General features: G+C 35.6%; 2 protein-coding genes across 2 annotated transcripts; both read right to left on the reverse strand.

Moving 5' to 3' along the window:
- Window positions 1-6,830: 6,830 nt before the first annotated feature.
- Window positions 6,831-7,178, reverse strand: LOC145571225 (uncharacterized). Its single transcript, XM_081630293.1, has one exon. The coding sequence runs from the start codon at window positions 7,176-7,178 to the stop codon at window positions 6,831-6,833; it is 348 nt and encodes a 115-aa protein (XP_081486419.1).
- Window positions 7,179-7,898: 720 nt separating this feature from the next.
- Window positions 7,899-12,506, reverse strand: LOC145572455 (putative xyloglucan endotransglucosylase/hydrolase protein 32). The gene is made up of 4 exons (XM_081631433.1): window positions 12,124-12,506; window positions 11,451-11,551; window positions 10,119-10,336; window positions 7,899-8,452 (listed from the first exon to the last, which is right to left on the reverse strand). The coding sequence occupies exons 1-4, from the start codon at window positions 12,332-12,334 to the stop codon at window positions 8,080-8,082; spliced, it is 903 nt and encodes a 300-aa protein (XP_081487559.1). The 5' UTR covers window positions 12,335-12,506; the 3' UTR covers window positions 7,899-8,079.
- Window positions 12,507-12,726: the final 220 nt, after the last annotated feature.

The raw sequence follows: 12,726 nt of genomic DNA on the forward strand, positions 1-12,726 counted from the left end.
TGCAAGGGTTTTCAACTCCTTATTCGACCGGTTGTGGTTCGGGAATCCTAACTAAACCAAAATCAAAAGATAGCACCTTGTACAACTCAGCCGCCTCGGCTGAGCTGCCTCCAACCAAGCCTTGCCCTGGCTCGGCCACCACAAGACTTTCGGGCACCACTGGTTTCTTGCCCTTATCTTTCTTCCCTCCAGCGTCCCCCTGATTCCCAGATGGAGGAGCAGTGCAAAGGGGTACGTCAGGCGTCTTAGCAATATGAATGCCAGTCCTAGGCCTGGCCGGCCTAGTATGTTATGAGGAGGGTTGTTGAAGATTTTGGACAGACGCTCTAACGTCCGCTTGAAATGAAGAGGGATGCCTCTCATAAGATGTAGCTCGGATGGCATTAGGACCGAGCTAGTATATTGGGTTAGGGGTTGTTCCGGATTTCGTCCGGACATTTCTTGGAAGAAGTGCCTACCAATATTTGACGTTCTTCAAAAGACGCAGTCACTTCGACCACAGAGCATGCATGCACTACTACTAGAAGTGGTTATATTTGTGTCCTCCCCGTCCGTATTACTTGGATCGTGGGGGACTAAGAGGTTCACCAGACTATCCTCCGAATTCCTTGGGGCATATCGATCGTATATTTGCCTCATACGCGCCATGTTCGTCTGTAGGGACAAAGAAGAATAGGTGGGGGTCAGTTGGTACGCACTAGAAATGGACCCACTCCATTGGGACGAGGACTCATCCCCGTCCATTTTAGACTCCTTAGTCCTAGACAAATGACCGACCTCATGAGGAGAAATGGACGAAGCCTAGTGTTGTGCCAATTCGTGTTTAAATATAAAACAATTATGGAAGAAGAAAAGTAAAATGTAAAAGAGAAGAAATGGGCAGTTACCTTTGTACGAGTAGGAGGTTCGAGAAGCTTTGAAGATTTTGAACGAAGTTGACCGGAAAACTCAAACTCTTGGCTGGAAACTTTAAATACTCGGCGGAGCACTTGAAGATTTAAGAAGAACAACTCTTTCTCTCTCTAGAGCTTTGACTTCTCTCCAGAAAACACAAAAATTCAAAGTGATTTTGAAATCAAACCGGTCCTATTTATAGGCAAAATTTAAAAGGGCAAAATGGTAATCCACTTTTCTCACTCAGAAGTTTAAACGATATAACTTTCAAAAATTTTAACCTAGAAGCCAAAACAGTTAAAAAAACCGCTCTGTCATTTAAGACAGGAAGATGTATCGTCACAATAACGGCACGTCAAAATAGACGGCCAAGTCAGCAGAATCCGAACAGTCATCCCAGAAATTACGGAAGACACGTGTCCTACCTATGGTCAGTCGGCTTACCCCATCCTCCTGACTTTAATGCCTTAGGCCCATTAATAAAATCAGGCGGACCAAACAATATGGCCAGCCTAAGGGAGAAACCCCGTGAACAGGCGGATGGTGTCGTTCTTCTTCCACTAATGATGATGCTCCATCAGCCCAAACATTCAGACAGCGCCTCTGAGGGGCAAATGTTTCGGGTAAAAATCAGAGGAGGCGGCTCATATGGTACGAGTCACCCCCTCCGAAGGTAAAAAAAATACCCCAACACGTGCTCCAATCCCATAGCGGCATGCGACCTAATAAAAAGGCGACATGTGTCCCTATAGGAAGACGACACGTGTCAAACATAGGAGTATCTTAAAATGAGAGAAAAGGCCTCCTTACATCAAGAGGCCTAAATCCCGAGAAAGCCGAGATAGCACACTTTCTCACCCCTATAAATACTCCAATCATTTATGATAGGAGGGGTGGATGGATTCATATCATAAAAAGAGCATTGAATAGCTCCAACTTCTCTCTACTTTCTCTCTCTACATTTATTCTGTTTCGGTCACTAACTTGATCGTCGGAGGTGAATATTTCGTCAACCAAAATATTCATTGTATTGCAGGTGTCCGCGTCCATCCGGCCGTATTCAAGACTAGTATCCCGAGGGATTCCAAAAAGCCCTCATAACTAGGATAAATTTCTTAATGAGGGTCATTTTGTATAATTGAAAGAAAAGAGAGTTACCATTTCAGTATTACACAAGTTGGGGATTACCGTTAAGAATTTTCCAAAAAAAAAAAAAGAGGTGAGTTGATTTTACTAGATAAAATTTAGACAAAATGTTAGAAGTATATATACTATTAAAAGTAAATGGAAGTGAAACAAGTGATTAAAGAAGAGGAAATATATTGAAAAATCTACCTTTGTACACAAAATTACAGCTATAAATGTTTTACTTTAGTGACATGATAAAGTAAATAAGTAATGTCCAATTTTTTTTTTCATTTATAAATTACTAAGCTCTTAAACAATTTATAGTTAGCGGGTCGGGTTCGGGTTCAATTTTGGATTATGTTTAGAAACTATCAAAAATAGTGTAAAACTTAATATTATTATGAAATATAAAATTTGGGTCAAATCAGGTCGAATTCGGGTTGGGTTCGGGTTTCTCTTAGTAACTTTAGGTCGGATTCGAGTCTGGTTATCTGGTTGGGTCAGGGATTGCCAGCCTTACAATTTATGACAAACTTTAGCATTTAGTCATATACTATATCATATCATGTCCAAAAAAAAAAAAAAAAAAAAAAAAAAAAAAAAAAAAGAAGAAAGTATCATTGTTTTTTGTATATTACCCACATGATTTTTTTTTTTTGAATCTGTATTTTACTTTTTTCTCTTTCTCACATTAAAAGGAACAAAAATAAGCCGAGGTAAGTCATTTATAACCCAAATTGTATTTTTAAAGCGATGTAATGTCAAATTGAATAGACATAATGGCTTAATTCTCATTGATGTTATGGCTTCAAACCTATATATAATACAAGTGAACCCTAATATGATAGGATTAGGAAACTAGGAAAATAAGGAAAAGATATCAAAAGATATTAACTAGCCCCAAAAGATACTAAGAAAATATTTCCTAAGAGTTCTGAAAATATATCTGCAATACTCCCCCTCTCAAGTTGGAGCATGAGGATAAAAAATGTCCAACTTGGAAAGTAGATTATTGGATTGTGACTTCCCAAGTGCCTTCGTGAAAATATCTTCTAATTGCGAAGAAGTGGGAACATAAGAAGGAGAAATCAAGCCTTTTGTGATCGCATCCTAAACAAAATGACAATCAATCTCAATGTGCTTCGTACGCTCATGGAAAACCGGATTTTTAGCTATATGACAGGTCGATTGACTATCACAAAATAACCTAATCGCCTTAGGATGATTCACCCCTAAGCTCAACAACAAAGCCTTCAACCATTTCAGCTCACATGTAACGAAAGCCATGGACCTATACTCGGCCTTTGGCGAAGTAGAAGTTGAAACCGCAGGTTGCTTCTTGGTCTTCCAAGAAATAGGAGAATGACCTGCAAGCCAACTTGTCAACAAACAACGAGTAAGAGGACTTGAGATTAGCCAGGTCCGGTCGCGTAACCGATAAATAAATTAACCGACCAACTAGTCTCCGATAGGACTCGGGATTAGCCAACAACTCACCATCAGCATGACTAAGTTTGTGATTTTTCTCGATTGGAAAACCACAAGGCTTAGCTCCTAACAAACCTGCCTCCGAAATGATATCCAAGGTGTATTTCCGTTGATACAAAAACAAACCGGAAGGACTACGAATAACCTCTATTCTTAAAAAATACTTTAAAGGGCCAAGATCCTTCATTTTAAAAAAATCACGGAGATAAGCTTTGAACACAACTAACGCAGCGGAATCATTCCCTAGAAATAATAAGATCATCAACATACACTAAGACATTAATCTGATATTGTTGTTAGTATATGTGAAAGAGAATAATCAGAGTAAGATTGGAGAAAACCATACCCTTTCAAAGCCGTAGTCAACTTCACAAACCAACATCTCGGAGAGTCGGAGCCTATTTTAACCCATAGAAAGACTTCCTCAAACGACAAACCAAAGTTGGATAAGAGCTTTCAAAACCGGGAGGTAATTTAATGTACACCTCCTCATTCAAATCACCATGTGAAAAGGCATTGTGAACGTCCATATGATGAATTTCCCAATTTTTAGAAGCTGCAGTTGCAAGAAATGCCCGAACTGTAGTCATTTTTGCAACCGGAGCAAAAGTTTCACTGACTTGAGTCGCTCGACTTCACCATTAGACAAAATTTTGTTTTATACATTCATTGACTCCCTAGAGCTCTCTTCCCAGGAGGAAGATGCTCTAAGGTCCATGTACCATTGTCCTCTACAGTTGTGATTTCCTCTTTCATAGACCGTCGCCAACCCTCAGAGTTCATGGCTTCTCTAAAAGATTTTAGTTCCTTTTCTTGAACAAATGCGGCAAGAAAGTTGCGATAATTTACAGAAAATTTGTCACAATTTATATAATGTGCTAAAGAGTAAGGCGTACCTGAAGGAGTGATGGGAGACGGAGAGGAAGAAGACGCACTATTAGCAAAATGAAATGTGTCACATAATCACGAAGCTTGACCAACGGAATATTTTCACGAAATCCCCTACCCAAGGGTTCTACACTCGGTTAATGCTCGGTGAAAGCCGAAAGAGAATCATCTGGACTGATGCTACTCTCGGCCCAAGTGTTGATGTTGTTGTGTTGTTCACAGGACCATACACCCAAGGGATATCCATCAGGGGAAGCAGGAACGAAGCCATGCTCTTGCGAAGGGGAACCCACGCCCACGGGATTTCCTATGGGAGAAGCAGGTGTTGAGCGAGTAACAGCAGGTGCTGGGCGAGTAATCTGCCCAGCCGCGAGTTCTCTTGCGCCCGCAACTTGCTGCATGTGTTGGGCCGTATGCTCGACGCTCGGGGGAGCCTGCTCATCGTTCACTAAAACCACACCCTCATTTCCAATAATCACCTCATTATCATCAAATGCTTCATACTCCATAAAATTCTTATGAACATCATTATTTTGATCAAAAACCGTGGGCTCTATATTCACATCTTCGGACTCCCGAAATGAAACACACCCTTCACAAACTTGACATCACGAGAAAAAAAAAAATTCAAATCAAGTTCATACAATTTCCACCCCTTCTTTCCAAAGGGATAACCCACAAAGACACATTTTCTACTCCGACTAGCAAATTTGTCCCCATTTGTTTTCTAGTTATGAGCAAAACAAAGACATCCAAAGGTACGAATTGCATCAAAAGAGGGTAATTTATTGAACAAAATTTCGAATGGTGTTTTATTTTGTAACAAGAGAGTAGGTGTTCTATTAATTAGATGAACAGCAGCAAGGACACACTCCCCTGAAAAATAGATAAGCAATTTGGCTTGAAACCTCAAGGCTCTCCCAACTTCAAGAATGTGTTTGTGTTTTCTCTCAATCCTCCCATTTTGTTGTTGAGTTCCCACCCAAGAGGTTTGAAAAATAATACTAGTAGCACTAAAATAATCAATCAAGCAATTAAATTCGGTACCATTATCGCTTTGCACAACTTTAATGGTTTGAGAAAATTGCCTTTCAATCATTTCACCAAAAGCTAAAAACATTCAAATAACTTCAGTTTTATCAACTAACAAATATATCCAAATTGCCCGAGAATAATCGTCCAAAATAGTAAAAAATAACGAGCTCCACATGACGAAACATGTCAATATATATGGACCCCACAAATCACAATGTATATTTTCTCAAAAATCCTAGAAGCCCTACTATCACGTAATGGAAATTTATCTCTAGGATGTTTAGCACGCGTACATACTTCACACCCCTTATCAAGACTAAATTTATTGCCACTAACATGAGGAAGCAACTTAACTAGTTTCTCAGAAAGATGACCCATTCAACGATGCCAAAACTCCAAGCTTGAGGTTGCTTCAACCGCACCAACATGATTCACCAAATCTAAATTGCTAAAATAATATAGTCCGTCTCTCCTAGCTCCCGTTTCAATCAGCTCCTTCGTTTGGTCTTGTATAGCACACATATAAGGGTTGAATTGGATAATGCAATTAAGATCATCAGATAGTTGTGATACTGAAAGTTAATTACAACTCAAGTGCAGAACATAGAGAATCCCGGTAAGAGTAATCTTGTCTGATAAACGAATAGAACCAATTAAAGAAGCCACCACAGTATCCCCGTTAGGTAAACCAACGGGACATTCAAAATTCTGTATATCAAACAACCAAACTTTTTCTCCGATAACATGATGAGTTGCCCTTGTATCAATAATCCAAGAAGAAACATCGAACTTACCACTCAAGCGATTTTTAGAGACATTGGCATTACCAAAGAAACCCGTAATTGCCTTCCATTGATCGCTTGAAAAAACTTGGCCTTGAGAAGAAGCACTCGAACCCAAAACAGCAATAGCTCGCACTTGACCTTGACCACGACCACCCGTGGACTCCACCCATCCCCCGGCTACCATCACTCGAGCTAGGTGGGTAACCATGAAGGTCAAAACACTTGCTCTCAATATGGCCCCTTTTCTTGCAATGATCATACACTTTGTCTGACCAACAACTAGAAGTCTTGTGGCCCACTTTCTTGCATTTGGCACAAATTATACCTTGCCCCTCGCGGCCACGGCCGACTACACCTTTACGGACGGAAAAACTGAGAGCTTCTGCGGGCTTTTGGTAATGCTCTTGCTTTGCCGTACGAAATCGTTTTTCTTGTACAACTAACTGATAGCACGATCTAGACTTTGGAGAGTCTTGAGATAAAAATATTAGTATGCAATGATGCATAAAAATCAATATATAACCCCATCAAAAAAATCATACAATTTACTCTGTTCTCGCCTAGCTTCATGTAACACTCCAGCCATACATTTCGAACAACAAGTACACGAAATCAAGGTTCATGATGATCTAATTCTTGCCACAAAGCATGTAATTTTCCATAATAAACTGAAACAGGCATAGAACGGGTTTGCTCACATTTAGCAAGGGATGATTTTAATTGTTGAATTCTAAGGCCATTAGTTTGAGCAAAGCGCTTCTTAAGATGCTCCCACAACAATCGAGCTTCACGAAATTTAGAAAGTGAAGAACATACCTTCGGATCAATAGTATTCGAAATCCAAGAAATCAACATTACATTGATTGGTGTCCAATCTGACTGAGTGCACGGTGGAATTGGAGCCGTGATGGTTCCATCCAAAATCCCAAATTTTCGCCTAGCCTCCAAGGAGGTTTGCATATCTGCAGCCCAATCATCATAGTATGAGTAGGAATAATAAAATCCCCTGGTCGATCTTGAGACCCTAGGTAGAATGGTGAATTCGGTTTGATTTCAATTGGAAGGGGTGGTGGTGATGGAGGCGAATCGTCTCCAACCATGTTTATGAATTAAAAAAAATTAAAAATAAAAAACACAAAAAAAAATTCAACCTGCTCTTAATACCATGACAAATTGAATAAACATAATGGCTTAATTCTCATTGATGACTTCAAACCCATATATAATACAAGCCAACCCTAATACTACCTTCGTTCCATATTACTTGCAACGATTAGACATTTTTTTTCTCTATTTTATGTCAAATCGTTGCAAATAATATAAGACAGAGATTGTACGATATGATTAGGAAACTAGGAAAATAAGGAAAAGATATCAAAAGATATTAACTAGTCCCAAAAGATAATAACAAAATATTTCCTAAGATTTCCGAAAATATATCCGCAATATGTAAATATGGCAGAATCGTTATGAGTAATTTCTTATCGACAAAGCATACATGAAAAATGTACCCAAGTACAAAGATTGGCCCTTACATAAAAGACAATATTTTGTACACCATGCCGACACAACTTATTTACGAAGTGCTGTTCATTGTGAAATTATTGATGTACTCCAATGTACGTACGATCACCAATTTTAATGAATAAAGATTTTGTCGGTAATCAAGAAACGTTTTCTCAAAACTTGTATATATCAATGTATGGGGTGTACAAATTACAAAGAAACGGCCGTACACAAAAGAAATATTAAGTGCATTATTAAAATTTCATACGAAGTGTATAAAATACAGTTGATGCAACTTATATATGTGGTAGAATATAGGATACATATTGATTGATTGATTACAAAATTCACATTTTTAATGATGTAACCAACATTCTGGTGTGAGTGAATGATCTCTTTTACGGTCCTTGCAATAGTCGTAGAACATGTAGTGTCTTTGAACCCATGTCATGACGTAAAATTGCTTACGTGTAAGGCCGCCAGAGCGATAGGGAGAGACGGAAACCGGGCGGCAATGTAGGGGAGCGTAGGCGGAGCAACCACCAGCTTTGAAATTGGTGAATTGACCTACAAATGGTTGATACATATAATTTGCTTTGTATTTACCATTTTCAGTTGCCCATGATGAGGCATCCCATATTGATCCATACACCCACATTGGCCTTAGTGGGAATGTGGCATCACTTTTTCTTTGATATCTTCTTATGGGAACATCATCTACCAAAAATCTGTGTACAATAATGGGAGAAAAACAAAATGATTCTTGTGCATGTAGTGAAAAATGAACTTTATGTACTATATGCATATTCACTATCATAATTAAGTTAGATCAACACAAGTTGCATGCGATGTTATAACTCGGGTCACTGGGTTGGGTTCAAGTGGGGTCTAGTTCGGGTTCGAGTCATGTTAATCATTATGGCCATGTAAAGATTAGGTCACTTTCAGGTTAGGTCGGGTCTAGTCAGATCAGGTTAATTTTTGACACTTTTAAGTTTTAACTAGGATATAAAATAAACAACGACGACAACAACAAAAGGCATTCTTTTACTGATTTATACTAAATTTTACTTATAAAAATTGATTTCTACTTATCAAATTGACTTTCACTTCATAAAATTAAATATTTAGGATATATGTACGTGTTTACTAGATTTTTACTAAAAGTAATTGTTTATCTTAACTTGTTAGACGTTTCTAATATTACTTTTGTTGTAAATTGAACTTGGTTAATTAACAATTTCTAACTCTTATCATATTCAAACTTATTTTTTCTATACTTAACTACTTAATTTTTGCAAATTAAGTGAAAGTATGCAGAACAAAACACATGACCTTTAATCCTTGGTGATTTGCTAGTATTTTTCAATATGCATGCACCTATCTTTTCAACAATATACATCAATTATTGAATAATTGTTTATTCTTAAGGGAAGACTCTTGCGGCTTTCTTTGAAAAAAATCGAAGAGAATTATTATACATTAAAATGCTTAGCATAAATTAGTCAAGACTTAATATAAAGGTTTTTATTGATCAAAATCGACTTAATCAAATTGATAGTTAGTGATGAAAAACTGAAAATAGATTCACTAGTTTTTCACTTTGAACCTATTTATTCTTCTATAAACATCATTCATCATATCAGAGAGATTTATTGTACATATAATAGTATTATAGTACAAATTGAAGCTATCAAGAAGAGGTAAAAAGAGTGAAAACAATAGTTACTCCTTAATAACTCCAATTAAGTGTTGCCCCTAAATTCCAGCTAGATCCCAACCACCAAAAACAAAGTAATTGTGATGAGTGCAAAAGTCAGAAAAAGAAAACTATAAATAAAATAGACTCCATAATCTAATTAATGCAATTATTCTTGAAATAAATACGAGTACAAAATAATACTCCCTCCTTTCCTTTTGTTTGTCACTTTTGAAGGAAAATCACGCGAATTAAGATGAAAAATGTGTAGTAATAAAAGTATATAGAAAAGTGAAATTCTCAATTAAAAAATTAAAAAAAAAAAAAAAAAAGTGCATGGGAAAGAGACATTTTTAATTAAAAAATAATTAAATTACATGGGAAAGATAAATTGAGAGATTTAAGAGTGTAAAACATTAAATTAGTCAAAAGTTGGCACTATGGCAAATGTTAGGGTAAAATAGAAAGATGATTTAATAAAGACAAAAAAAATAATGGTATAAAAGTCTTTTTATATATCTTAATAATTATGAAAATATGAAATGTGACAAACATTTTAGGGCACCAAAAATGACAAACAAAAGGGGGCAAAGGAAGTACCAATAATGCAAATATCCTAATAATAATAATAACTCTATTTTTAGAAAAGTGCGGTGATATATTTATTTAGTATGAAAAATAGTAAGTATACTCACATGATTTCTTTAGGGCTCCAAAAAATGGCATAATGATGAAATCCCTTAGTTGGATCAAACCAAAGATGGAATTTCATTTCTCTTCCAATAATATTGCCATCTCCACTGCCCCTTATGTAAACATTTGTTTGTAACACATAAGGTTTCCCAAAGGTTGTCCCTAAGAATTCCATGTCTACTTCATCATGGTGCCCTGGATGCGCCTCGTTGTTGGAAAGCTGTGAATAACATCATCTCATAAATATTATAATACTCGTGTTTTAGATATCACATTACTAGCTCAAATTACATTATTAATAACATTATAAAATTTGGACCGATCATAGGATGGGTGTAATAGTTTGATCTTTACATTGATATTGATTTCGTTCATGATCTGATTTGGGCCACCCTTGCATTACACCATTCAACTGTTTTTAACTATTGCATTCATTATGTCGGATGCCTAGGATGAAATAAATATGCTCAATGATCTAGCTAGTCAATAATGTAGTACAAAAAAAAAAAAAAAATTCTTCTTTATTTTTTTAAAAAAAAAAATATTTATATAGCTAGTATACAGGATTTTAAGGCCTTATTTTAAGACAAAATTATCAAACATATTATAAAGAGTTAGTAAATCAAGGAATATACTTTGTAACAATAATGAATAGTAAGTACGTGTAACATTTTAAAATTAAAAAATCTTAACTAATGTGGAAATAGACTGTTAAGTGATAAATGATAATTGTACTACGTACTTCTTTGTACAACTTATTAATTCTAACTTTAATTTTATAAACAAACAAGAAATATCTAGACAATAAAAAATAAATTAAACCGACAGAATTATATATGAAATGGAATTTCCAAATCAGAAATTATTCTTTGTAGGTTGTTTAATTTTGTCGTGGAACGGCTCATGATTAAGCTTATAGTGGATATTTATTTTGTGGGTATAAGAATTTTAATTTTATATTTTTGATGGGTAGATGTACGTAAAACAAGTTGGTATGGACTAAAGCAAGAATCTTAATCTAATTTGTACGTATTACAAATTACAAAGGGACCAAACCAATCCTAAAAATAAAAAATTAATATTAAATAGACTTAATTCATGAATAATGAATTACAGTACTATATATAATTTGACACTTGTGACTTTGTAAGTGAGAATTAAGTAAATTGGCAAAATGACAAATATAATACCAACAAAATCAAAGTTTATTGTGTGATAAAGTAGTCCCACTTAGATTGTGATGTTTTAATTAGGGAGTTGCATCAACAATAATTATTAATAATGCAGCTAGCAATCAATTATTAAGCAAGTTTTAGTAAGTTGAATAATCTTACATAAAATGCTGTTATTACTCCTGCAGTGTACCCTTGTTGCAACTTGATTGATGTACCAAAATACCCGGATCTAAATGGGCGAACAGACTTGAACCCGCTTCCTATACGTACCAAATATATATAGCATAGTAATATTAGAAACAAACCTCAAAACATGTAAATTTCGTTCTTTGCTCAGATTTAGTTCTCAGTCTACAAAATTAATGACCTTGTTAATAAGGAGTGATGAACATTATTATTTAGTAGCACAAAACATGACATAACATAAAGTAGTATATATAATTTTATAGACATGTCTAGTGTAATATTCGTTTCATCTCATTTGTAATTCCTAGCTTATTGTAGATAACTATGCTCACATAAGCTATAACAGTTCTTGTGACAAAATTAAATTTTCTATCAATCATTTGTCACGATAATAATTTAAATGCATCATCAAACATGACTGAAGAATAAGAAATTAGAAAATAAAGACATAGAAATAGAAGGGTCGTCATATATAGAGAAGATGAACAAAGAAAATAGTAATTAAAATAACTTAAACACCAGTATACTTGTGGTAGAAATAAACTCGAAATCGTGACCACGACAAACCATTCTTATATGGTTGTTTAGGATTCAAGTAATCGTACAAGATGAAAATATAACATGTATAGAGAAGAATTATAATCACCTGAAGTTCGATCAAGCCATATAGTCAAAGCATGTTGGTCAAGCCTTTGATGTTGAGGACCCCATAAATTTTTATAACCTTTCCAAAATCTAAAAGACCTAAACTTCTTACTAGGATAGTAACCAGGAGATGGTGGCCATGATGAACCAATGCAATTGGTACAATGGGCCAAAAATAGAAGGCAAAAGAAGAAGAATTTCTCAATAATCATACTATTATTAGTGTTATTAATGTATTATAAATGAGAGAAAATAATATATGGTGAAAGAATTGTATATATTATTTATAAAAATGAGAATGAAGATTTTGATATGATTTGGTTCTTGTTATTTGAGTGTATAAATATGGAGTGAGTGTGCGTGTGAGTGGGAGTGAGATGTCGGTGTGTGTGAGTAGTAATGAAAAAGCATGGCCGCAAGCTTATAGTCCATATAAATCAATGTAAAGTTTTGGCAGGCCCCATCTTAGACAAATTATGACATGATGAATAGTTTTATTTATGCAGCAACCATGCATACCCGGTAATGCTGAGCCTATTAGATTCTCATCTATTTGAATTCAAGCCTACTCACAATTTAATTTGAGTAAAAACTCTTCTAGCAC

Source organism: Chenopodium album, chromosome 12, assembly GCF_948465745.1.
Source record: "Chenopodium album chromosome 12, dcCheAlbu1.1, whole genome shotgun sequence".
NCBI classification, from domain to species: domain Eukaryota; kingdom Viridiplantae; phylum Streptophyta; class Magnoliopsida; order Caryophyllales; family Amaranthaceae; genus Chenopodium; species Chenopodium album.